General features: G+C 63.2%; 2 protein-coding genes across 4 annotated transcripts in view; both read left to right on the top strand.

The window, feature by feature from the left end:
- Positions 1-3,349, top strand: part of GAK (cyclin G associated kinase) — a 47,706-nt gene extending 44,357 nt beyond the window's left edge. For all 3 annotated transcript variants that reach the window (XM_065913988.1, XM_065913987.1, XM_065913989.1), the window contains 4 exons: positions 1,024-1,248; positions 1,697-1,845; positions 2,461-2,637; positions 2,852-3,349. In XM_065913988.1, coding sequence (XP_065770060.1) covers positions 1,024-1,248; positions 1,697-1,845; positions 2,461-2,637; positions 2,852-2,953 — 653 coding nt within the window. In that variant the 3' untranslated portion in view covers positions 2,954-3,349. The remainder of the gene's footprint in view (positions 1-1,023; positions 1,249-1,696; positions 1,846-2,460; positions 2,638-2,851) is intronic.
- Positions 3,350-12,646: 9,297 nt separating this feature from the next.
- Positions 12,647-26,601, top strand: part of CPLX1 (complexin 1) — a 38,126-nt gene continuing 24,171 nt past the window's right edge. Inside the window, exons 1-2 of the mRNA XM_065914627.1 lie at positions 12,647-12,737; positions 13,998-14,100. Coding sequence (XP_065770699.1) covers positions 14,070-14,100 — 31 coding nt within the window. The 5' untranslated portion in view covers positions 12,647-12,737; positions 13,998-14,069. The remainder of the gene's footprint in view (positions 12,738-13,997; positions 14,101-26,601) is intronic.

The following is a 26,601-nucleotide window of genomic DNA, read 5'->3' as shown; positions in this document are numbered from 1 at the left end:
TGGTCGGTTCAGCCCACCAGGCCCTGGCGGACTCTAGCTGCTGGAATTAGCCCTGTGTGGTATGGTCACGACAGACACACAGGTCCCGGGGCAGGATGGAGGAGCTGGAAGACAGTGGTGCATAGCCATTCGTAGAGTCGCTGGGCAAGGAAAGTGGCCTTGCCATGAACTTCACACCTGAAACAGCAAGTAAGTGACCACTGCTCAGAAGCGGCCATAGATTTCTAAAGCCTTTAGAGGAAAACAGAAAGGCGTGTTACCTGGACCATGATCCATCAGAGAAAAATGAGTAAATTGGACTTAATCAGCAGTTTTTGCTGTGCTGAAGGCAGTCAGCAGGATGAGAAGCTAGAGAGGGGAAAACAGCTCTGAACCACACGTGTGACAGCTCCTGCATGTGTGGGAGCAGCAACAGCAAAAACAAAGGCAGACCCGTCCGACTTGGAAATGAGTGAGCTGCAAAGAGAACGGTAGCCACACCCCATGTCAGGGGCAGCCTCAGGTGCAGAGCTGGCAGGCGTCCTTCTCAGGGGGACCCCAGAGGCACGTGCGGGCTTCTCAGGGGTCCGGCCCCAGCGCAAACGGCCGCCACTGGCACTGGCCTCAGATGGAACCTGCCGGAGTCCATGGTGCGTCCACCCGCTGGCCTGCAGCTGGGCGTGTCCTGAGGGAGAAGAGCCCATCACAAAGGCCGCCTGTCCTGCGATTCCACTTCTAGAATGTTCTTGAGATGATGGTCAGAGGATGGAAAACAGGGCCGTCTTGACCCCGCTGCTTGCTGCTTGTACACGTATGCAGTGCCCAAGGACCATACACGTGACACATGATGCCCACGTGTGCTGGTCAGGGGCTGGGGGCTCTGGGTATTGGTCTTGAGCTTCCTGGACTGGTCCTGCGTGTGAGCGTGTTGGGAGGGGAGCCCGTCGCGGCCACTGACCTGGGGCACGGTTCCTGAGGCCTGAGCGCCTGCAGGGCAACCTGTTTGGGCTGTCGCTGACGCTCCTGCGGGAACTGTCTCCCCAGGCTCGCCTGCCACATCTGCACCTGGGGGCTTTGGTCCCAAAGCAGCGCCCCCTCCCAAGGCCAGCGGCTCCTGGCAGACGAGTCGGCCCCCAGCCCAGGGCACCCCATGGCCCCCCCACGCCAAGCCGCCCCCCAAAGCCAGTGTACAGCCAAGGCCTAACTACACCTCCAGCTTTAGTGTGATCGGCAGCCGGGAGGAGCGGGGAGTCCGCGCCTCCAGCTTCGGTGAGTTCCCCTGCCGCCCCGTGAAGGGGGTACAGCGAAGCCACATCTTGTCTTGTCCGGCTCATTTCAGTCCTGGGGAAGGGTGTTTAAAGAGACTCCACCGGCCAGAGCCCCTTGGGACGGAAATTCATGGTTTCAGATGAGTGTCTGGGTGACCTCTGCCCCTGGCAGGCACTTCAGGCGGCCAGGCCACCCTGTTCAGGAACCTTCTCTGTCTCGCTGGCCAGGCAGCGGTGGCCGGGCCAGACCTGACTGCAGCACTCGCCTCGGGGGGGGGTCCCGACGCCTGCCACAACGCCACCCGCAGTGGTGAACCCGCAGCTTAGGCAGCTCCGTCAGCTGTTGCCCATCTCAGCCGTGCCTCTGTCCGAGGAGTCCTTGAGCCCTTGCACGGTGCGGAGGGGCGGGCAAGCTGTCTGAGTGCCCCTGACCCTCTGCTCACCTGCAGGTCCAAAGCCGAGGGTGTCAGAGAACGATTTTGAAGACCTGTTGTCCAACCAGGGCTTCTCCTCGCGGGCCGACAGGAAGGGGCCGCGGACCATCGCTGAGATGAGGAGGCAGGACCAGGCCCGGGACTCAGATCCGCTGAAGCTGAAGGTACTAGGGGAGGGAGGCAACCAGCTGGCTGCTGGCTCAGACGTGAGGACCTTCGTGCAGCACATTGCGGGGAGGGGGCTTCCGTCCACATTCACTGCTCTTCTGAAAGCTCTGGGGTGAAAGATCAGCTGTCCCCACGTGGCTGGGACAAGAGGCTTCGTGCTCGTTAAGCTTCTCACACCTCTGAGACCAGCCAGGTGTGACCCTGGTCAGGCTCTGACCCGCAGAGACCGCAGGTGACGGACGTCTGTGTGCTCGCGCCCTGACCTCGGGGGGACAGCTGGGCGATGGGGCCGTGGGGTCCTCTGAGGGCCCCCTGGGGGCCAGCACTGTTCCTGCCGGGCGCTGGGGCCCCAGGCCGGGGACAGGCAGAGGCCGTGATGGCAGGTCTGTGGATGACACCGTCAAGGACGGGTCCCTGGTTCCGCACGCCAGTCTGCACATCCTGTCCGTCCAGACCCAGGGACGTGTTGGCTGTGCCGGGGGGGGGGGGTCAGTGCAGAAACGGGACTATGCGTCTCACGGTCAGAGCCCGGCTCCGTGGGGCTCACCCCAGCTGCGGGGCTGGTGCAGGCCGGGCCCAGTGCCCCCTCAGCGGTACCTTGTGTCCCGCAGCTCCTGGAGTGGACGGAGGGCAAGGAAAGGAACATCCGCGCACTGCTGTCCACGTTGCACACGGCACTGTGGGATGGCGAGAGCCGCTGGACGCCGGTGGGCATGGCCGACCTGGTGACGCCCGCACAAGTGAAGAAGCACTACCGCCGCGCCGTGTTGGTGGTCCACCCCGACAAGGTGGGTGCGGACGCGGGCGCCGGGGTGGGGGTCCCCCGGAAAAGGTGGGCGCGGGCGCCAGGGTGGGGGTCCCCCGGACAAGGTGGGTGTGGGATTGGGGTGGGCGCCGGGTTGGGGGTCCGCCGGACAAGATGGGCGCCGGGTTGGGCTGGGCGTGGGGATGGGGTGGGCAGGTGCGGGGAAGGCCGCCCTTACTGTGCCATCCACCCTGCAGGCCCGGGGGCAGCCCCACGAGCAGTACGCCCGGATGATCTTCATGGAGCTCAATGATGCCTGGGCTGAGTTTGAGAGCCAGGGCTCCCGGCCGCTCTTCTAAACCGCGGGTGCGGCTGCGCGTGTGGCTCTGGAGCCGCAGCTGTGAGCGGCCCTCGAGGGTGGCCGGGGCCCCGGTGGCGTGGGCGGGCGTGGCTGCACCCAGTCGTCGCATCGTGCCCATGTGCTCAGCGGGTCAGAGCCAGTGCCGCTCCCGGCAGGAGAAGAGAAAGCATTCCAAAGCCTCCCAGTTCTCTCCTTTTCTCTCTTGGCCCCAAAGGAAACGTGACACTCCGTGCTCCTCCCACGCGTGTCACGGCTGTGATTTGTTCTGTCTGGTGGCGTGTCCACGAGGTGGATGGCGCTGCGCTGCTGTCCTGCGGAGTTTTTCCGTGAGCGTTTGTCTTCCCCTGTAATCAGCCTGGTGACCACTGTACAGAATTAAACTATTTTCTGATGACCCTCGTCTCCGGCTGCCTCTCCACCTCCCGGCCTGTCTGCTGTTGTCCGTGGAGGTGCAGTGCAGGGACCCTGCCCCGCAGCACCCGGCTCCTCGTCCACGCCGAGCCAGGCCCCCACGGGCCCTGGGCTGGGCGGTCAGTTGCAGTAGGAAGGCCGGGCAGTGTGGGCCTGGGGCCAGCTGATCAGGACGGCCAGCAGCAGCTGCGTGCCTTGCGGTTTTGGTTGGAGGTGATGGTCCAGCCTCCTGTGAGTGTCCGCACCCCAGGGCTTGTCCCCTCCTGGCCGCCCAGTACCCGTGGCCCAGCCCTGCTAGAGCTGCCGCCTGGAGGGCTACGGGCTGGCCCTGCGGGCTCTGTACCGACATGTGAGTCACTGAGGCAGCTGTGATACCAGGAAGACTCAGGAGGGCGCCACCTCTCAGGACTCATCCTGTGCTGCACTCTGGGCACGTGCAGGTCAGGCTTCACCTGGGAGTATGGGCAGCTGGACTCTGACCCGAAGACTCTGGGACCTCCTCAGCCCAGCAGAGGGCGAGCCTGTGACTCCCGGAGGCCCGGAGGAGGAGGGGGCTCTTGCTTCCCTTCCTGAGGCCCCGGACCTTCCAACCTCTGCCCCTGGGTCCCCACCCCGACCCCATCCTGGGCCACGGGCCTGAGCAGAGGGCAGGGGAGGAGGCTGAGGGCCTGGCCGCTGCTCCGTCCCCTCTGAGGTGGGCGCCTTACCACCTGGGAGGCGTAAACCTGGCCCTCCGCAGGCTGAGGCCTCCTGAAGAACAGCAAACGACCCAAGTAGGCCCAAGGGTGCACACGCGCGTTCCAGGCGCCAGCTCAGGCCCTGCAGGGCCTGCATCCCCTGGGTCTGGTGGGCAGTTCCTCACGCCCCCGGCTCTGAGTTAGCGCCAGGGTGGGTGACAGCCGTGTCTCCATCCTCCAGGGAGCAGGCGTGGCCCTTGCAGTGGGCCCCCAGGGCCTCAGGGAGTGACCCTGGCCCGAAGCCGGCGCCACCAGCCATTCCCCCACTCTGCAGAGCCGCAGAGGTGGGGTCTGGACCCGGGACCCCCTAGCCTGGCCACCCCTGCCCTGTAGAGACCCCACCCAGCATGTGCCCGAGCATCTGGGTGACGGGCGTCGCGAGGGACACTACCCTCGCCCCATGCCGGCCGTCCCTCCCAGCCCGTCCCCTGTGGCCTCTGCTGCTCCCTGAGTCCCGGCAGGCACTGAGCCCCGAGTCTGAGGAGCTGGGCTTGTGACTCCTCTGCAGGAATCCCCCTGACGGCGGACCCTCGTCACGTTCCTGCTGTGTCTCTCCTCACCTCGGGGAGGCTGCCTGCCCCCGCGGTTTGTGGACTGGGGACCCTCGGGTGCCGGGGGAGGCCCACGTGCTTGGCTCCAGCACAGAAAGCAGGCTGGAATCCGCCCTTGTTGGATTACCGGCAAATGCCAGTTTGTGGAAAGGAAAGGACTCGTTTGCTTGTGAATCAGGAAGACGGGTTGGGCCTGCTCAGCTGCTGACCCCCACTGGCTTCCTTGCCTGCCCCGGTCACTACTTCTGCGGCCTCAGAGAGGAACTGCTGCCCCGGGCCCGAGTCCAGGCTCTGCCTTGGGGGACCCAGGGATAGACCCCCTCGGGCCCCACGGGGCCCCGGGAGAAGTGGGCCCCTGCTCGCGGCGGCTCCCTTCCCGCAGGACCAGGCCCCAGACTGCCTGGTGGGCCCCTCACTGACCTCGGAAATCGCCCTGCCCCAGCACGCGCGGGTGACTGCCCCCAGCTCTGTGAACGGGCCTGGGAGAAGCACCCCCGCCCAGGTGGAGTCCGGAGGTGGGAATCCTGGCCAAGGGAGACCCTCTGTCCAGCATGAAGCCGGCTCGGACCCCCTCACTCTGCAGCCACTGAGCCCCCGTCCCCCTGTGCCCTCGGGCGCACTGGGCCCTGCCAGGAGCCGCAGCCCCAGGCCCCGGTGATGACTCTGCCCCTCCCCAGTGCCCAGCCGTGGGAGGGGGGCTCGCTGCCCGGAGGGCACCGCAACACACACACACACACACACACACCCCACATACACACCACAGACACACCGCAGACACACAGACACCACATACACACCACAGACACACCACAGACACACACCACACACCACAGACACACAGACACACCACATACACACTACAGACACACACACACACACCCCCCCCCCCACACACACACACCACAGACACACACACCCCACACACAGACACACCACATACACACCCCACACACACACACCACATACACACCACAGACACACAGACACACACAGACCACATACACACCACAGACACACACACCCCCTACACACAGACACAGACACACACACACCACAGACACACAGACACACCACAGACACACTACAGACACACACACACACCCCCCCACACAGACACACACACACACACACACCCCACATACACACCACAGACACACAGACACACACACACCACATACACCCCACATACACACCACAGACACACACATCACACAGTACACACCACACACAGACGCAAACACCACACACACTCACCTACCAGACAGACACACACACACCCCTCTCCACCCCCACCTTCACTTGCCTGCCTTCGTGTCCCTGGCACACACACTCCTCCCTGAGAGCGATGTTTCAGGACCAGGACCCCCAGACCCACTTGGGGGTCAGAACCTCGTCCTTTAGGGACTGCTCCTGGGGGCATTTGGGCTTCCCTGGTGGCTCAGCTGGTAAAGAATCTGCCTGCAATGCAGGAGACCTGGGTTCGATCCCTGGGTTGGGAAGATCCCCTGGAGAAGGGAAGGCTCCCTGCTCGGGTATTCTGGCCCGCAGAGTCCCACGGACTGTCACGGCTAACAGGTAGGGGCGGGCCCAGGCCAGCCAGGCTGGGGAGGAGCTGGCCTGAGGGCCAGGACACAGCTTATGGGCCTCCAATCTGCAGGGTCGTGGGCCACCCTGGGGGTGTCAGGAGGAGGGGAGGCGGGAAGGGGGCAGGAGGGCCCCTCAGGCAGTGTTGAGCCCAGCAGGCATGTTGCTTTTGGGTGAGTGTGGGGACGTAGGTAGATTTAGGGGGACGTGGGCCGGGGCTCTGCAGGAATCGGATGGGGGAGGGTACGTAGGTGTGGGAGCAGAGCCTGGACACGGGGCGGGGTACTGGGCAGCTACTGGCACTGGTGGGGTGCTGCTCCTCACTCTGCACATCTGGCCCTGGGCTGGAACTGGTCCACAGGCCCCCTGGACTGGGCAGGGCCTAGCCCCCAGGCCAGGACGGAGGGGTTAACTTGATTCAGTCACTTCCTAGGCTTCTCATGGGGGCGGAGGGGGAGTCTCCTCTCTCTGGTTTGGGATGCCTTCTGTTTCTGTCTTTTTCCTTTTATGCATGTGATGTTGTAATTCCCATATGAATCCTGAAAGTACCTCCACTGAAGAATTGATGCCTTTCTTTGAACTGTGGCATTTGAGAAAACTTGAGAATCCCTTGAACTGTAAGCGGATCAATCAATCCTAAAGGAAATCAACCCTCAATAATCATTAGGACTGATGCTGAAGTTACAATATTTTGGCCACCTGATGTGAAGAGCTGACTCATTGGAAAAGACCCTCATGCTGGGAAAGATTGAGGGCAGGAGGGGAAGAGAACAACAGAGGATGAGGTGGTTGGATGGTATCATCAACTCAATGGATATGAATTTGAGCAAACTCTGGGAAATAGTGAAGGACAGGGAAGCCTAGAGTGCTGCAGGCCACGGGGTTGCAAAGAGTCGGACACGACTGAGCCTGAACAGCCAGGGATGTAGCCTGGGGAAGGGGGTGTCCCAGGGCCTTGAGGGCTCCCGCCTTGAAGGTGGATAGAGGTCATACCCATCTGGGCTGGGCCAGGCCTGCCCGCAGTGCGCTGCCTGGAAGGCCACCCTCCCCAGCTCTCTCCGGCTCCACTGCTCCGACTCTTCATGGTGCTTGCCCCGTCTCACGGCCTCGCCTGTCTTCCTCCGCCACCCCCACGAGGACAGCTCCTGGGGCGGCAGTGGACCACGCGGTGACGGGGACCACAGGTGGCTTGAGCTCTGGATGGATGAGGGCTCGTTGTCCTGCATCCCCTCGTCGGCCCCACTGAGGGTCCTGCAGGAGGGGGACATGATCCAGGGGCGGGCCTGGCCCCCAGGCCCCCCTTCCCTCCAGGGTGCTGATGAGTGAGCAGGGTGCCTCTGACTGACGCTGGTGGTGTCAGAGCTCCAGTCCCTGGACTCTGCCCTGTTCAGCTGGATGGTCCCCTGGACTGCACTGCAAGGGCCTGGCTGCTGCAGCCTCCTTGTCCTCTGAGGCATGCCTCAGGCCACCCCCTCCTCTGGGCCTACAGGAACGGGGCCTGAATTCAGCTGCCCGCCCCTCCCTGCAAGCCCGAGCTGCTTGACCAGGGCTGCCAGACCCCCTGGACATAAGCACAGGAGGAGGGGCCCCGACCCAGGACCAAAGGAAGACCCCTGAGTGAGCAGACAGGGTCCCCCGAGGCCCAGACAGCGCCTCCTGGGCCTCCTGGCATGCAGGCCCGCCAGCGGGACCCGCACAGGCCGAGCCTTACTCAGGTCTGAGTGAGGGGAACTGGAGGCGTCAGGGTGGGGAGGACATGCCGCGTGGTGGCCTCTCATTAGCCTGCCTTTCTGGGAAGGATTTCTTGAGCCTGAAGCCCACCCCAGGGGGTCCACTCTGTTGTCGGCCAAATTGTCCTTGCTGGACGCAGATCACCGGCTGAGGGAGTCCAGGCCTGACCCGCGCAGGGCGCGGGCAGCTCGGGCCCTGGGTCTGGCCTCTGATGGCGTGTCCCCGGCCTGGTCCCGGCGGCCCGTGGAGGGCGAAGGAGGCCTCTGGGGTTGGGGATGGCAAAGTGATGGGTGGGGTCACTCACAGAGCAGGGACTGCTGGTGCATCTCGGGGAACTCACCCTGTGAGGGTCGCACAGCAAGGGAGTGACCACGGGACAGAGTCGGGTGTGGGCCCCTCAGCCGGATGTCACTTTCCTTTTGGCCGCAGAGACCCTGATGGGAGGCTCGGGCGAGCTGACCCCAGGGTGGGGGCGACGGGGGCTCCCGCCGGGCAGAGGCCTGAGGACTTGCGGCCTCCCTGTCGCCCCCACGTCCCGCTCATGACCGAGGCCCCTGCGCTCACCCAGGGCTGCCTGGTGCTGCCGTGCGGCCTGCACCCCTGTGGTTACACCTGCAGCAGAGCTGGGGAGAAGTGGGATTCCGTTTTCAGGCTATGTGAACTCTATTTTCACCTGGGAGCACGGGGGACAGGGGGGCTCTAGGCAGCAGCCGGAGGAGAAGGGGGGGCATGGCCCTCACAGCCCCGCGTGGCCACCCAGCCCCTCCCCAGGCCCTGCTCTGGGCATCTCGGGGAGTCACGACCCCTCTTTCTAACACTCCCCACCCTCCAGGTGGGCTCAGGTTCCCCCCAGCCCCACAGACAGACCCCTGTGCTGAGAGCCCTGAGAAGAGACCAGGAAGAGGAGAGGGCTGGCCCCCCAGTGGGCATGGGTGGGCAGGAGGCCAGGGAGTGGATAGCCGGCAGGAGGTGGCCGCGGGCCGGGGCAGGGGCAGGCTGGGGGCGTCTGCAGGACAGCACGTCCCACCGGGTGCACTGAGTGTGGGGGAGTGCCCCGCGGGGTCCGGGGCAGGCAGAGTGTGGGCGCAGAAGATGTGCTCTGAGCCCAGATCCTGGGCTGGCCCCTCAGGGAGTCGGGCCCTCGGGGTTCCCGGGGTGACCGAAGGCCCGCCCGTCCCTGGAGCGTGAGGAGCAGCCCCTGCAGGTGGGAAAGTGTGCATCTCAGCATGGACTGGACCAGGCACCGCCTGTCCCAGCGCCCCAGGCGGGGCCGGGGCCCAAGGAGCGAGCTGGCCGCCTGGACCAGGCCAGCACCTCCAGCTCTTCCCCAGAGCCCACGTGGCCGGATGGGGCCCTGGGGTGGGAGCGCGCAGGGCCTGCCATGCCGAGCGAGGTGCTCTGGCCCGGCAGAGCCAAGCAGCAGCAGCAACGATCCCATCAGGAGGCTTCTGCTTTTCACGTGTTTTTACCTTTCAAAGTAATGACGAAATCCAGCAGGAAAGTGGCCACGCAGCTGGTGCCGGTGCCAGAGACTGAATTATTCATCGTGTTGAATTATTCAGTTTGCATTTGAAGTTTCTGGTGAGCCAGTGTGTCCTTCCCATGGGGCCTGCAGCCAGACCCCTCGCCAGGACTGAAGAAGGACTTCAAGTGATCCTGGCCCCTCTTGGAACAGAGGGGACCAGCAGGGGCCAGGCCTCCCCGGGGGCGTGTCAGGCGCCAGAAAAGGGCTTCCAGGAGGCGGGCTGGGGGAGCTGGAGCCAGGGAGCCACCTTTGTCCCTGCCATCTGGAATGACCCCGTGAGGGCTGCAGGGGGCCTCTCAAACCAGCACTGTGTGGTCTTGGCCTTCAGCGTAGCCCTACTGTGGGTCAGGGGTTCCAAGCCTTCAGGGTTTCAGGAGCCCACGTAGGCCTGAGCTCAGGGCTTTGCCCCGTCCTGCTGGCAGGCCCTGAAGCTGAAACCTTGGGGTAACCCTCCCCACTCCTTGCACCCGGCCTGGTCTACCCATCACCCACCTCCCCGCTCTGACTGTGGTCGTCAGCCCCTGACGTGCACCGGCGCCCTGGGCCCAGCCCTTCTTGCTATCATGGACGTTTCCACTCCACTCCTGACTCTCAGGCCGGCTGCAGGCTTGGGGACTGGTCACTGGCGCCCAGGTCCTCTCCCGGGCACTCATGGGGCCACGGGTGCCCACCTGGGGTGTTGCCCCATGGCCAGGCAGAGGTCACGAGCTGCATCACCTCCTGGTCACAGAGCACTGTCCCCTGCCTGCCGGGAGCTGACCCCCGCCCTCCAGGCTGCCTCGGGCGCCGGGCGCCTTGAGCTGGGACTGTCACTAACCTTGTCTACTCCTCATGGAAGGGTCTGAGTCCTCCTCACACAGCCTAGGGCCTGGACAGATATGAGAACTGAGTAGGCAGCTGTGAGTGTGTGGTGGGTCTAAGAGGGGTAACAACAGAGAGGTAGGTGATGACCTCACGTGTGACCTCTGAATGGTGACCCCAAGAGGAGGGGGAGAAAGAGGCGAGGGCCGGAGGGTGAGGTGGCAAGGTCAGCAGAGGGCCTGCGTCCTCGGTCAGCGACATGGGCCAGGCCTGGATCACGGGGTCTGCGGGGTCACGGGGTCTGCGGGGTCACGGGGTCTGCGGGGTCACGGGGTCTGTGGGGTCATGGGTCTGTGGGCTCAGCATGGGTCCCGACGCCCTCTCTCCTGGTGCTCAGCAGGCCCACACCAGCCTGGATGCCCCAGGTCAACTGGGTGTCTCTGTGGCTTATAAGCTCTGGGGTCGGCAGTCGCAGTGCTGCTGTGACTTAGCTGTGGGTCGTCCCCGGGTCCAAGCAGGGGATGGAGGGGCTGGCAGGGCTGGGGAAGGGGCGTCTCCGTGCTGGACACACACGTCTCCCTCCTGTGCCCACACCCAGGGCCTGAGGACACCAGGGGCTAGGCTGCACACACCCTGAGGGCTAAGGCTGGGCCCGAAGACCCTCGACACCTGGAAACCGGTGACCACCCCCTCCCAAGAACACCTGTCCCAGACCTGCTGAAGGCGTGAAGGGTGGGGCGAGAGGTGAAACAGACGTGGGCATCTCACGTTCCTGGGGGTGGGCCAGGGTGGGCAGGCACAGGGGCGCCCTGCAGGTCCAGTGAGTCCCCAGGTTCGCCCTTCCGAGCAGCCTCACTGCACCCACCTTGCCCAGATCCAGGTGACAGGAGATACCAGCAGGAAGAGTGAACAGTTCTGGGCCGGTTCTTACAGCCCCAGCATCCAAGGAGGCTGCAGCTTTGTGCGTCCTGGGGCGTGGGCCTCACCCAGGGCCACCAGGGTCCTCACTGGGCAAAGTAGCTGCAGAGTGGGGGTGCCCCTGCCCACTCCCAGAAAGCGGTGCTGGCCTCCACCCTGTCCCCATCCTTACCCCTGCCTGCTGGGGGCCCCCGTCCGGCCACTGATGCCCACACTCAGGCCTGGAGGTGGTCAGCAATGGGTGGACGGTGGAAGCCCAGGTACCAAGCAGATGGAGGAAAACAGGCAGGGCCTCCCGAGTTCAGGCTGTCTGTCCTGGGGGGCAGCGTGAGGAGGGCTTTGTGGGGTGGGGGTCTCCAGTATCACCCCAGGCCCAGCGAGGCCTTATGACTCAGCTGGGGGGGGGGGGCAGTGTGTGAAAGTTAATGGAGCAGTCATCAGGGGTGAGCAGGGCAGAGCTGCGGGCTGCCACCTGACCCTGGAGCGGCCGCAGGCCCTGCAGCCGAGGCCAGGCGCCGACCTTGCAGCAACCCCGCTCTTCCCTTTGTAGCCTGGCTTCCACTGCAGAGGCGATCCCGGAGGCCCGGAGCGGGGGCGCGGCCGCGCGGGCGGGAGCTGAGCGGAAGTTCCGCAGTGACCTTCGCTCGTCCCTGCCCGGCGAGGGGCCGCCGGCCGAGGGCGTGGGGGTCGCTCCGCCTCTGTCCCGCTAAAGTGAAACGATGTGGCTCTTTCTTTGCGACCTTGTTACGCAGACAAATAGGTCCGAGTCAGTCTGCGGGCTCTCCTCCGACAACGGATGGATGGGTTCTCTGGGGTCTGGGGGCCCCCTTCTCCCGCCCAGCGGCGAGGGTCGAAACCGGAGCAGCGCTCAGGGGCACTCGGCCCGGTGGGGACCGCGGTCACCCGCCGCGCTGAGAACCGCTTCCCGCGCCCCCGTGGAGGGTGGGAAGCCGGGCGGGGCCGCGACCCCCAACCTCCCCCAACCCCCGCAGCGAGCCACGAGCCCGAAAGAGAAAAGGCCTTTCCCACTGGGCTGCGGACCGACCCGCCCGCGCGCCAGGCGCTCCGCAGGGGCGCAAGTGTAAGAGAGCGCGCGTCCCTGGCTCGCGCTGGGATGGGGCGGCCCCCGCCCGGGTCCAGGGAGACGGGATCGGACGGAGGCGGCTGGGGGCAGTGTCTGCGGCTCTGCCCTGAGGGGAGGGCCGGGTGGTGCGCCCGGCTGAGAGCTCGCTCCCTGGGACGCCCCCTACCCCGGGCCGGCCCAGCGGCAGGGTTTGGGGGGGCGCGGCTCCGCTCCTTCCACCCCCACCCGGGGCGCCCGCCCGGCCGCCGCGGCCCCGCCCTCCTCGTCACGCTAGACGCGGGCGGGGGGCGGGGAGCGCCTCCATGTGACGCGCCCTCCTCGCCGTGCCCTTCAGCTGCCGCCGCAGTTCCCGGGGCGCCACATGGACCCGGCTGGCCCGAGCGCGCTCTGCTGCTGACCGCCCGCCCGCCCTCCCGCGCCCCGGTCGCGGCCCCAGGAAGGTAACCGGCTCCCTCCCCGGCCCCCGATGCCCCCTCCCCGGCCCGGGCAGGGCGCGCTCTCGCTCCCGTTGCCCAGTCCCAGGCCCCCTCCCTGGCCCCGCCGGGCGCTGTCCTCTGTAGCGGTGCTGAAGCGGCCCCGCGGCCCCGGCCCGCGCCTTCCCTCTTTCCTGCTGCTTCTCCGAGTCTCCTGCCTCTAGCGTCCCCCCTTCCCCAGCTTCGTCCTCTGTCTCTCTCCTGGCGCGCTCCCGCCTGAGGGCCGCTTGGCAGAGCCGGGCAACTCGCCCGCCCGCAAAGCCGAGGGGTGCGGCGTCCTCGGGAGCCCCAAGCCTCGCGGGTGGCGGTGGGAGCCTTGGGGGAGCTCCAGCAGCGCCCTGGCCGCGCTGTGGCCTTGAGATCCCCTCCCCCGGGAGCCAGGGGAGAAGTTTGGAAGAGGCTCTGCTTTGCGTCAAAGGTGCCCCTGTGCGCCAGTGCCTCGTGGGCAGGCGGGGGCATTCCTTCCCCAGCCCGCACAAACACAGGTCTCCTTCATCTGGGAAGAAAGCAATTTAAAGCCATAAAACAGTGTCTCTCCAGGGACCTGGGTTTCCCTGCCAGGAGAGACTTGACAGGAAGGGGGGTGGGCACTGCAGTTACTGATTTTACAAGAAGCCCCTCCCCACTAGACCTGCAGCTGACCTGCACCTGGAGAGGCCCACCCATGCATGCAGGGGCGCAGTGGTCACCCCCATTTCATTTGTTCCCTGAAGGCTGGATTCCCCGCACCCCTGCCCCCGAGTCTCTGGGCAGGGGGCAATGACTGCCGGCCTCTCCCCTGGTGGAACCTGGTCCCTCAAGTTCCATCGGACCCAAGGCGCTCCCCCAGGTGCCACCCACACTAACCTTTCCCGTCTTTAGATAGATCCCTGCCCCTGTGGCCCAGGGCTCCAGCAAGTAGTCACTGAGCCAGTCACCTCCAAACGCCCCTGGGGCTGCCCTCGCTTCACACAGGCCGCCTCCTTCCAGCTGCACCCTCCCCTTCCCTGCAGTAGCAGCCAAAAGCCAGCTTCACGCACCCCAGGAGCTCGATGAGACCACTTTGCAGGGACCCCCCCAGACCCTTCCAGGTGCCTGTCCCATGCTGAGGTCTGGCCTCCAGGTGCACCGGGACCGTGAATGATGCTGTCTCAGACCCCAGACCCGCATCTTGGGAAAGGTGATCAGGAGTGAGGAGCACGTCCTCCCCAGCCCTGTCGGGTGACCCGAGACCACATCCCCCCACAGGCAGAGGACTGGCCACACTCGCATGTGAGTTCCGGCCCTCCGAGGAGCTGCTGAGGACGCAGAGCCGTCGCCATGGAGTTCGTGATGAAACAGGCCCTGGGAGGTAGGGCGAGGGGTCCCCTGCACCCCGCAGCTGTCGTCACAAAGGGTTGCTCTCAGACCACCACACAGCCCGCAAGCCCAGCTGCAGGCTCCTCTGGACCAAAGGCAGCACCCCCAAGTTACCGTGGTCGGCTTGAGGGTGGGGAAGGGTGCACGCCACGTGCTGTGGTCAGGTGGAGCCCATCCAAGGGGCACCGGGGAAGTCTCACTGATCAAATCTGGGGGCCCCATGGGGACTTTGCCTCTGGCGAGCAGGGGTGCAGGAGGCCACAGGCTGGCCACGGCAGCCAGAGATGGGGTAAGGGACAGAGCTGGACCTGGGGCGTCCAGCAAGGGCTTCAAGGTGTTACCAGGGAAGGGCCAGGAGCACGCACAGGGGTCAGAGCCAGCTGGGCACAGGGGTCAGGGTCAGCTGGGCACGGGGGTCAGGGCCGGCTGGGCACGGGGCTCAGGGTCGGCTGGGCACGGGGGTCAGGGCCGGCTGGGCACGGGGGTCAGGGTCAGCTGGGCACGGGGGTCAGGGCCGGCTGGGCACGGGGCTCAGGGTCGGCTGGGCACGGGGGTCAGGGCCGGCTGGGCACGGGGGTCAGGGCCGGCTGGGCACGGGGGTCAGGGTCGGCTGGGCACGGGGGTCAGGGCCGGCTGGGCACGGGGGTCAGGATCAGCTGGGCACGGGGGTCAGGGTCGGCTGGGCACGGGGGTCAGGGCCGGCTGGGCACGGGGGTCAGGGCCGGCTGGGCACGGGGGTCAGGGTCAGCTGGGCACGGGGGTCAGGGTCAGCTGGGCACGGGGGTCAGGGTCAGCTGGGCACGGGGGTCAGGGCCGGCTGGGCACGGGGGTCAGGATCAGCTGGGCACAGAGGTCAGGGCTGGCTGCCACGGAGGTCAGGGTCGGCTCTGCATGGGGCTCAGGGCTGGCCTAGGCACGGGGGTCAGGGCCGCCTGGGCACGGGGCTCAGGGTCAGCCTGGCCCCGGGGCCGGCTCTGTGCGCCGGGCTCCCCCAGTGAGTGCCAGCCGTGGGAGCCCTGGTGACAGGCGCTGCCCGACTCTGCTGTCTGAGCTGTCTTCCACACGTGGCCTCCTTCAGCCCCACCCTGACCGGATGCCAGGTGTGGGTCACGTGCTGCAGGGCAAGCCCACCTCTCAGCAGGGCTGACAGGCCGCTTTTCACCAGAGGTGGGGTGCCACGTGGCTTGGTGCTAGGCGCTAGGGGCAGGATGGAGGTCCTAGGGACCCGTGCCTAGGACCGGGGCCCCACAGTGGGCCGCATCTCCTCCCAACTCAAGTTAAGAGGAAAGCTGTCGGGGGAGGCCCGGGGCCACATTTCCAGGCTCTGCAGTGAGGGATGGGCTGCAGGTTGAGTCTAATTATAACGATTACGTCACGGGCGTGATCCGTGCACAGGCGGCTCCCGGCTCCCCCCAGCCAGCCCCTGGCTGCTACAGATAATTAATTAGGCAGCTAATTCAGGCCCTGAGGTGGGCTTGGAAAGAAACCGAAATATTTGATTGGCTGTCTACATGGCTGAAATTAGCTGGGTAATTGCCAGCCTGGATTGCCTTTGTTCCGTGGCTGCCCAAAGTTCCTCCTGCTGTGGTGACAGCGCGGGCTCACCCCCGATGAGGGGCCGGGGCGGTGGGGGTGCCCCAGCCTGGCGCTACGCCCGCCCCCAGCCCATTCGCACCCCAGGGCTGCTCCGGGCGAGACCTTGTCTCCTCTCTCCCCTGGCGGACAGCATTCTGTTCTCTTAGGGTGAGTGTGGGTGAGAGGCAGACAGACGGAGACTGGGAGCTGATTCCAGAGACACAGACTAGAGCCTCAGATGCTGAGGCAGGCTGCCCCCGAGCAGGCATGGTCAGAGACAGATGGGAAAGGGATGATGGAGGTGCCCCGGCCCGAGGCCGAGCCAGGGGGAAGCAGGGCTGGAGGCAGACTGACATGGGAGAGAGGCCCGTGGGCAGCTGCTGGAGGGCGGGCAGGGACGGAGCGTGGGGGTCAGCAGCTCAGAGCGGAAGACGGGGTGGCTGAGATGGAGCCTGGGAGACCCGAGGAACCAGGGCAGGAAGTGCAAGTGCAGGCCAGGCAGACAGAGACAGACAGGGGGAAACAGACAGAGAGACAGACAGGGAGAGACTGAGAGAGACAGACAGATGTAGACAGAGAGACCGACACACAGAGACAGACACAGACACTGATAGAGACAGACAGACAGGGAGAAACAGACAGACAGACAGGCGTGGATGGACAGGCAGACAGAGAGGTAGAGAGGCGCACAGACACAGGGATGATTAGAAACAGGTTGAGAAGTTGAGTCGGGGCCTGAAGCAGAGACGTGTGCGCGCCGTGTGCACACACACACCCTCAGAGAAGGACTCACGGCCTGGAGGGAGCCCTAGGCAGGCCTTGCTCGCAGCGCTGGGGCCAAGACTCCGTGCGGCCTCGTTAAGCCAGGCAGTCTGCTTCGCTGTGTCTCAGTCAAGGTCTTTTTTGTTGGGCAGAGGTTTCCGGGTAACTGCCTGGCAGGGCCAGCAGCGGCAGGACTCAGGAGTCCAGCGTGGGACAGACAGGCAGACAGATGGGGCACCACAGCGGCCCGGACACACGGCTGCATCTGTCCAGGCTTGTCCACTCTGGGGCTCTTGGAAGGAACCAGCCTGGGACCTGCTGGGGCACAGACAGGTGCACGCCTTCCACACTTCTGCCCCCACCTGTCCGGCCCCACCTGTCCGGCCCCACCTGTCTGCCCCCACCTGTCCGGCCCCACCTGTCCGGCCCCACCTGTCCTGCCTCACCCGTCTGGCCCCAATGCATGCCCCACCCTCCAGCCCCCTTGAGGGCTGTGTTTGGGGGAGAACTGTCGTGTCTGGGGTGCGCGTGCCACTTACCCCCTCAGTTGTCTGGTCTCGACCCCACTGGCAGCCTCTGCCCTGTCCATCCTGCCCGCCTGCACATCCTGGGCACCTCCGTGAGGTAGGGCAGGGCCGGTCAGGAAGGGCCAGTTCATGCTTGGTGGGCCCTGAAACCCCAGGCGAGCCCAGGCCCTCCCGTGACTCCGTGGATGCCTGCCCTGTGCCCGGCGTGGCCTCCGGCTCTGAGCCGTGGCCCCGCGGCCTTGCTGAGGGTGCTCCTCCACCGGCCTGTATGGTGGACTCAGAGCCCACCTGTCTGGGAGCCACAGGTCATCTGGGAGCTGGGCGCGGGCCTGGGAGCCCCTGCTGCAGTGGAGCGGGCTCGGGGGTGTCCATGAGGAGCTGTCGTGTCGAGTGCGGATGGGGCTGCCCTGGGCAGGCGGGCGGCGAGGGGATGCCCGCTGGCTGCAGGGGGAGCACGGAGGCCACCCGCAGTCCCTGCCACCCCGCCGGGTCCCAGCAGGGCCCGTGGCCCTGAACCGCAGCTCCTCGCAGCTTCCAGGTTCCAGGTGTTCCTCGTGGCAGGAGGGCAGCCGCGGGCTATGGAGGAATGGACGGGGGCTCCGGGCCCTCCCTGAGGTGGTAGGGTCTGCCCAGTCACTACCAGGCCCTGGAGTGGACCTTGGAGGCCCCGGCTCAGGCCCCACCCCATCTCCCTGCAGCGTGCGTGGGACCCAGTGGGCCGGGAGCCTCTGCTCTCAGGGCCTGGACGCTCCCTGGGCTGATGGAGCACTGGGGGCCCTGAAGACCCAGAAACGTGGGCCCCGGCACTCGATTCTGCTGGTGTCACCCAGAGGCCAAGGGCCCGGGGTTGTGGGAGGCACGTGGGACCGGCTGGGGACCATGCTCTTGGGGCCAGTAAGCGAGGAAGGTGCGAGCTGTTGGCAAACTTCTTCTCACTAGGAGAACGTCCGGGAGGCCTTGACGGGCATTGGGCCTTCCCGAGATCCCTCAAGACGCCTCCAGATTTAAGTGAACGAACGCTCCTTCCCCGAGAGAAGAGAACGCTGATGCAGGGTTGTGTGGCGGCTGGGAGCCCGGCTGCGTCTGCCTGGGTCGGGGGCTCAGGGTCCTCAAGGATGTGACTTGAAGAAGCTGATTTCCCCCAGGGCCAGGCAGCGGTGAACGCCCCGGAGCTCCATGTCGGAGGAGAGGCGGGCATCGTCGGGTTACTGGGCCCACTGCAGGTGCTCTCTGGGCTAGATCGGGAGCACACGGCTATTTGGCCCTGAGTGGCCTGGTCCGCGGGGCTGTCCTGTCCTGTCCTCAGCATGGCGTGTTCTGTGTCTGAAACGTGTTAGGTCCTCAGAGCAGTGCGGGGCAGGGGAGGGTTTCACGGAGGCGGGGAGCTGCGAAGGGGGCTCCAAGGAGGAGCGGACAGCCTGGGATGCCACACGGGCAAAGGCCCAGGGTCTTGGGGGCTGGCACAGGCTTGGAAGGCGGCCCGGAGCCCAAGCCTGAGGAGTCTTCCTCCCCGAGATCAGGCCTGCTCTGGCACTTCCTGGGGCTTGGCCGGTGTGGACGGTGTCCTGTGGTGAGTCGGCCCTGGGCCCGTCCTACAGGCAGGGAGTCTGGGCTGAGATTTCACCCTCTTGAGGGGCAGGAGAGCAGGGGGCCTGTGCCCTGTGTGTGGAAGGGATGAGGGAATGGGGAGCCGCTGTCCTCAGGCCTGCACGTCTGCGTGTGTGCGGGCGGTAGGGGCACCGTGTCACCGAGATCTCCGCAGAGGGAGGCACCCTGGGGAGGGAACCCCTGGGCAGAGCCTGGACCTGGGGACCCCACGCCGCCCTGCTCCCGGTTCCACACCAAGGGTGAGGCCAGGCATCCCCGTCCTGTCCAGGCCCAGGGTCTGAGGGCAGGGCTGCTCCCACGGGGGTCTGCTCTATCAGGCGCTTCCCACAGGTCAGGGGCTGCTCTGCTGGGGCACTGGCCAGGGAGGCCAGGTCCTCTGGTCTCTGGGAGGATGAGCATCACAGGCTGAGCTGGACTGCGGGGTCGGAACAGACTGGGGTGGGGGAACTCTAGAATTCTGCATTACAGAGAATACTTTTGACTCAAATTGCTGAGAACCAGTCAGTGTGGCTTGGATTGAAGTTTGTTTTCCTCACATGATGAGGTGTCAGGAAGTGGTTCAGCTGCTCAGCTGAGCCATCAGGGACCTGGCTCTGGCTTTCATTGTGCTCTGTCCTCCTAGTGGAGCAGTCAGCTTGCTTCTCACGGTCGCAAAGTGGCTGCTGCTGTTCCGGCGTCCCATGCACAGTGAGGGGAAGAAGAAGGAGGCAGCTCCTCTTTGCTTGGCAAGGGTGTCTGTGACGTCTCATGGAGGTGTCCACTTTGCGTCACAGGCAAGATGCTCTGGGAAGGTGAGGGCCGAGGAAGCCCATCACCCTCCAAACAAGGCAGCTCACACCAGCCCCCCACCAGCCTGGAAACCCTTGATTTCCAGGAACAGGGCCCCCAGACCACAAGCTCCCAGAGTGCGGCGGTGTCTCCTTCCCTTGAGAGCTGGGCTCCTCCTCCAAACACTAGATGATAAAATACCAGTTTTCATTCAGAGTGGGCTCCCAGATGCCATATTGGACGGAAGAAGCACTAGCTCACCTCGCGGGGTTCAGCAGAAACACCTCTTACCTCTCGTCTCTTAGAGGCTAAAAGGATGCTTCAGAGAAGCTGTCTTTCCTCCCGAAGCCCTGGACAGCCCTTCCCTCAGGAGAGGCCCTCCTGTTGGTGAGGCCGACACTCAGTCAGAGATGCTTTAGCCCCATCCGGGGAATAAGCTGCATACAATGCACTTCAGCTGTCAGGTCGTTTATTTTCTGTCCTGTTGGTTGGTGAGCGGTTCCAGTTGGGATTAAGGCACTTGTGTGAACAGCTCCAGGTGAACCATGCTGCCAGCCAGCCTGTGGGCCTGGGTCTGCCTTTCTGCGCGTTTTCACCTTTCACAGAGCAGGGCTTGGCAAAACCCCAGATCAGCGTCAAGTCTTGGTAAAGCCCACTGCGGGCAAGTCTCAGAGTCCTTGGCCTCCTGAACCCAAGCCGGGGTCAGCAGAGGTCGGGGAGGAGGCTCCTGGCAGATCCCCATGTGGGAGGAGCCGGTCCTCTGAGACGTCTGCTGCTGTCTGGGGGCGGGTGGGGTCTCTCCAGCCCCTCCTCCCGGCCCAGCGGTGCTCTCACTCTGCACAAGCCCGTTTTCCAGGGTCGGCTCACTTTTCTCCTGTTCTGACGGTGGCGGGGGTGGAGGGGTTGGGGGGAGGGGGGGTGTGGCTCCTCTCAGCCCTGCAGCAGTCAGGCGGGACCTCCAGCCTGGGGGACTGGGGGAGCCCCCACCTCGCCCTGTAGGTCCCTTTGGTCCCGTGGACTAGCCCGTGAGCTGTGGCGTCTGGGCGAGGCGGACGTCTTCCCTGGCACCAGTGGAAGGCTGAGCGTGCTGGGCTGGGTGTTGGAATCTGGGTGCCGGTGCACACTGTGCGCGGGAGGGGAGGACTCCTGGGGCCGGGAGTGTCTGCTGGTGTGGTGGCCGCCCCTTGCATCCCTGAGGACGCTGTGGCTGCGTCCAAGGGGAGACACCGGGCCTGCGTGCTGAGCTTTGCTTCCGGAGCTGGGAGCTGGGCAGGCACCCTGGCCACCGCGGCCTGAGGCCTCTGCCTGTCCTCTGGCCCCCGCCGCCCAGGATGGGCAGGAAGGCCGCGGTTGAGGGGCCTCTGGGGAGAGGGGGTGCTGGGGCTGCAGCGGGAGGGGCAAGGAGAACGGGGACCCCCAACGCGGTGTGGCAGGAGGGAGATGCAGAGAAAACGGGGACCCCGACATGGGCAAAGGGCTCTGGCCTCGGGCCCTTGAGGGTCCCTGGGCCGCAGGATCCCGCCGCACGTCACACCCTTCAGAAGGTGGCCTCTGCAGTGGGGTGCCCCCTGCCCCGCCCCAGAATGAACACGGTGGGTGACCCCACCTCCAGCAGCAGCTGCTCATGACCCTCCAGCTGTGTCTAGGGGACGGCACCTGCTGTGCAGAGGGTTGGAGGGAGCCTCTGCTCCGCCTCACGACAGGAAGTTCGGGCTGGGGCAGGCAGGCCCGTCCCCTGGGCCCTGGGCCACTGCCTCCGCTGCAGACCTGGGGAGCCCAGGGAGTTGGGGGCCAGGTGGGCAGAGGCCTGGGGCCGCGCCATCTGTCCCAGGCCGGGCTCTGCTGGACTCGCTCACAGACGGCCTCATTTTGCCTGTCTCTGGGTGTCCTCTCCTGAAACCATGGCCAGACGCTCTGCCTGGCGCCTGGTGCCACAGGCAGAGACAGTGGTAGCCCATGGCCCTTGCCCGACAGGCACGGAGTGCCTGCCCGGTGCCCCCGGCCAGCCGGCGAGGGAAGCAAGGCCACGGAAGCAGGGGAGCGCTGAGCTCTGCAGAAGATGAAGGCAGGGCAGGCCAGGCCCGACTCTGGTTAAGACTGGGCACAGCGACCTCCCAAGTGACCCTCCATGGAGCCAGCCCCTGGCCAGGCCCTCGGCCAGCTTCAGGAGAGGCCCCAGGCCCGGGGCAGAGCACGCCTCTCAGCAGGTTGACAGGGCCAAGCTCTGAGTGTCCCCTCCGAGGGCGTGGGCGCCCCGGCTGGGCCGTGGCCTCGGGCGGGGTGGTCTCTGCCTACAGCGAGGACGCGGACACGGACAGGGTGGGGCGCCGCCCCTCCCACCTCCGGGTCGTCCCGGCGGGGCCAGCGGGCATGTGGGGTGCTGGCCCCGGGGCAGCGGACAGCAGACGGCGGCCTGAGGTGGGTGTGGCTGCTTCCTCGGCCTGGGGTGTTGAGGAGAGCCCAGCACGGGCCTGCATGCAGGGCTGCAGGTGCCCGCCCGGGGCCACAGGCCAAGCACCTCCGCTGGGCAGCAGGGTGGGCGTCTGTGAGCGGCTTCACCGCATGTCTTGCTTTGCAAGAGTGTTTGCTGTTTAATGTGTCTCATCACGGCTAACCTCTGATCTAACCTGTGGTGTCCTCACTTTAACCTATTTACATGCTTTCTTGCTATGTCATTTATTTATTCTTAATGTATGGACCAAATTTGCTTTTTAAAAACCTTCTGCAGTGTTTTAGAACCTATGTGCCATTTGGAAACATCATTCGGGCTCTAGTTGCCGCTGTCAGGATTGAAGCCGTGTGTCTCCAGGTCTTGCCAAGCAAGTTCTGTGAGCCCTTCTGTCTGGCCTCCACCCTTATCCACCTTCTTCGGGTCTGTGGTTTTGATCTGGAGGATTGGTATTACAGTCGATGTTTTCTTAATATATAAAAATATTTTATCTTTGCCTTCAATTTGATAATAGGTACTAGTCCATATTTATTATTTAACATGAAAATGGACTTCTTTCCTAGCTTGAAAATTATAAATGCTCATTGTAATGTTAAGGGAACTGAAATAATACAGAAAAGCATGAAGAAGTGGTATGGAAAATTGAGACGCCGCATCACTTTCAAACTCATCCATTAGGTCACTCATTACTTCCTCGAAATTATAGTATTTGAAAGCATTTTTTCAAGGAGAAACAAATTCCTTCAGATCCAGCTCTAATTTTAAAAGACTCTGCTGTCAGTTTATTAGAACTGGTTTGGGGATCGGCTGGCTGTTCCAAAGCTGGGGGAGGAGAGTGAGCCTTCCCTGGCAACTGTGGTTTAAAACAGCTTTGGACAGAAAACACTGGGCAAGGTCATTTCTTACATCAGCCCTTTCAGCGGTGCAGGTTTTAGGGGCGTCTCCATCTGCCGTGCAGACAGATTGAGGTGAAACTCGTCCTGTGGGTGATGTACAGACTTGACTCCAGTTTCAGGAAGTTTGTTAATTGTTGCCCTCCATCCTGTGGGCAGAAGCAGGGCTGCAGGTGTAACTTGAATTCGGACCCAAGGGGCCCCCTGGAGCTGAAAGCACCCGCGGGTGTGTTAGCTCTCAGATGTCTCTTGGCTTCCAGGGCGGGACGGGGACCCTCAGTTGGGACAGACCTCCTGCCCTTCCCGACATGTCCCCTTGGCGCACTGCGTCCCGTGGGGTGCCCAGTGACGCCCTTTCCTCCAGAACCCATGGCCTGCTGAGCTACCGTGCCGCGTTCCCTGTTTGTCTGGTGCTCTGAGTTCTGTCCTGAGCTCTTCCCACGTCCCAGCAGCAGCCCCTGTCCCCAGGGTCTGTGCTCACGCTCACTCGCGTCCGACTCTCTGCAACCCCATGGACTGGCCCACCGGGCTCCCCTGTTCATGGAATTGTCCAGGCAGGAATGCTGGAGCGGGCTGCCATTTCCAGCTCCAGGGGATCTTCCCCACTCAGAGACTGAGCCCATGCCTTCTGCGTCTTCTGCACTGGCAGGCGGCTCTTCACCCTGAGCCACCGCTCATGTGTTAAAGGTCCCAGACAGCTGGCTGCCGTGTTCCTTCCTCCGGGGCCACTGCCCCAGGACACCAGCACCTGCCGCCCGCCGGCACCGTGTGCTGTGCCCGGGCCTCCCCCACCCCCTCCTGCTGGGCCCTAGGGACCCTCCCGACAGCCGGTCGCTATTCTGCCTTCGCGCACCACTGCCAGAGGGCTGGGTATAAAGTTGTGGATTTTACAGAACTTCCTCCTTGGGTTCTGAAGCTTTATGTCTGTTGCGGATTCTAAGCTGCTATTGATCTCATGCTGCCCTCACTCCCAGTTGCTTTTCCATGACCCATGTGCTTTTCTCTCTGGAGGCTCTGACGGTTTCCTTTTGACCTGGCATTGTGAAATTTCTCGCTCTCGGGACCTTGCTTTGGGTCATCTTTGACCCCACTCCCACTGTGGGTGACCTGGGCGGGGCTCCTCTGCCTCCTCGCTGACCCCTCACTGCCCTCCACCTGCGCTTCTGTTCTGTTGCCCCCAATTTGATATCTCAGTTGCCTTGCTCTCTGTGTTCCCATTCTGTGTCCTCGTGGAATTACAGATTTGCGTTTTGCTCCCATTTTAGTTGGTTGTGCAAGTGGTGTAGACAAGTATGGGTGTTCGGTCCAGCCTGTTCAACCACGACTTGGTACCATCAGTTGTCAGGATGACTGGCTTTAAGACACCTGGGATTAGACGCCCTGGATGGGATGGGACACAGGGCAGCTGGGGTGAGTGCTGTGTGCTGGGAAGACCAGTGCAGGCAGACCTCAGTCAGTGTGGGGTCAGTTCCAGACCACTGCAGTAAAGGCAATGTTGCAGTAAGTGAGTCGTGTGCATTTTCTGGGCTCCCAGTGCACACGGAAGGTGTGTTCACACTACGATATATCTATTAAGTGTGCTGCAGTGTTTTGTCTAAAAAAGACAGTGTTTATATCTGGGTTAAAAAACTGTACTGTAGAAAATGCTAGCCATCATCGCCACCTTCAGGGACTTGCAGTCGTTTTGCTGGTGGAGGGTCTGAGACGTCGTGAGAATCACCAGAAGTGGCCGGAGACGGGAAGCGGCTAAACGCTCCGACAACACGGCGCTGACAGGCTGCTCAGCGTAGGGTCCCCGCAGGCCTGCAGTCTGAGAAGCACAGGGCCGCGAGACGCAGCTGTGGAGGGCAAGCAGTGCATGGGGTCCGCACGAGCCCCGGTGTGCGGGCCTCTGATGCTGGGAGGGCTGGGGCAGTAAGTCCCCGACATCCGAACCTTCAGGTTGTGAGCTTTCAGAGGCGCAAGCGTGCGCGCCGTCAGCCTCAGTGTGCGCGAGGCTGCAGCCTGCCCGCCGCGTCCCGTTGCTGACGGCCCTTCAGCGGGACCGTCCCCACCCCTCCCCTCCGTCAGCAGCTCTTCCCGCCTGTTCTTGTGACACCAGCCCCCGCGTGTCAGCTGCTGTCCTGTACTGCCATCCTTTCCGAGGTACTGCACTGTAAGATTGACAATATGCTTGTTTTTATGTATTTGTGTGAATAGTGTTATAAACCTATTACTATATGGTACTATTGCAGAAGGCAATAGCACCCCACTCCAGTGTTCTTGCCTGGAGAATCCCATGGACAGAGGAGCCTGGGGGGCTATGGTCCGTGGGTCGCAAAGTGTGGGACATGACTTAGCGACTAAACAGCAACAACAATATGGTACTATCCACCAGTTGTGTTAGTTGGGTACCAAGGCTATCTTTGTAGACCTATGAACGTGCCCTTGGAACAGAACTCATTCATGTGCAGGGGGCGTGTATGAATCACCACCACTGATTTAGCCGGTACCATCTCACACCCGGGCTCTCCGCTCTTATAAACAGTGTTGCAGGGCGCCCCGCACTTACGTCCCGTCATCCAATGTCATGTATTCACTGGGTGCTTCCCATGAGCTGGACACAGACAGACAGTCTCTATTTGATGAAGTGGATGTTCTAGTGTCAGAAACAGACAAACGGAATCCAGTAAGCAGACTAAACGTGGGGCCATGAGAGGTGCCACGCAGAGGGAAACCGCGAGGAGTTGCTGAGACGGCAGTGCGGCGGCTGCAGGGCTGGCCTCCAGGAGACCATGGAATCCCTACTGTCATGAACGCGGCACGAAGCGAGTGCGGGGATGGTCTGTCAAGGCTCCGAAGTGCCCTCTATGCAGATCCGGCAAGTCTGCACCCAGGCCGGGCGCACTTCCCGGCATGGGTGGTTCCATGGCTAAAGTTGATCTCACTTTTAATTATATGTTGGAGTCATAGTGGGATTTAACATTTTTTGCTCACTCAGCCACACTTTTGAATAGCCAGTGCTTCCCACTGTTTGTGACTTACTCACTCTAGGTGTACTTTCTGTTACTCACCACCCCCTCCACCTCTCCGACGCTCTGCGCGCCCTCCCCGCCCCGGTGTCTGTGGCCGTCCTGCCAGGCTGTGGAGTGGCTGCCTCCCGCCGGTTGCTGCCTTCCAGGTCTTCGCTGGCCTGGGGGCTTTTCACAGACGCCGCACACTGAGTCCATTCACCCTGTTGCTGCTTCATGGTTCTATTTTCCTAAATACACTTGTTTCGTTCAGTCTGTGGTCAAGTTATTTAGATACAGCTTGACCCTTTCCTGTCTTGTCTGAACTTTGTTTGGTGGGACCAGAGAAAGGTTTAGTCTGAGGATAGTTTCCCCACAACCAGAGCAGAGGTCGTGCACTTCTTACTTTGATGGAGGCCCGGTGATCGGTAGCTTTTTCTGCTCTTGCTCTTGGGGACATTCTCATAAAAGGTGCAGATCTTGGATTTGGTAGAAAATCAAGACCCAACTTTATCACGCCTATAAGAAACACACCTGAAATATAAAGACAGAAATAAGGGAAAATTAAAAAAGAAGAATGAGAGAAGTCATGTTAATATTAATCAAAAGAAGCATGGAGGGGCCACATTAATGTCAGACAGTAGATTTCAGAGCAAAGATTATGAGCAAGGGGAAGATGGTTCTTTCCCAGTGAGAAGGAGCCAGTTAATCAAGAGGGCATAACAGGCCCGACCACTTCTACTTATAATGAGTCCTGACCATTTCTGTTTATAATAAGTTTCAAGACATATGAGCAAAAACAGGTGGAGCTTAAAGGAGAAACAGACGACCCACAAATTCTGGTGGTAACATCAGAAGGACCTACAGACTGGAGCAAGCTGCCAACCGATACAGTCGACTGATTGCAGGCATTCAGGATGG

The sequence above is a fragment of the Muntiacus reevesi genome, chromosome 22, assembly GCF_963930625.1.
Source record: "Muntiacus reevesi chromosome 22, mMunRee1.1, whole genome shotgun sequence".
NCBI lineage: Eukaryota > Metazoa > Chordata > Mammalia > Artiodactyla > Cervidae > Muntiacus > Muntiacus reevesi.
This window is presented reverse-complemented; position numbering and strand designations above follow the sequence as displayed.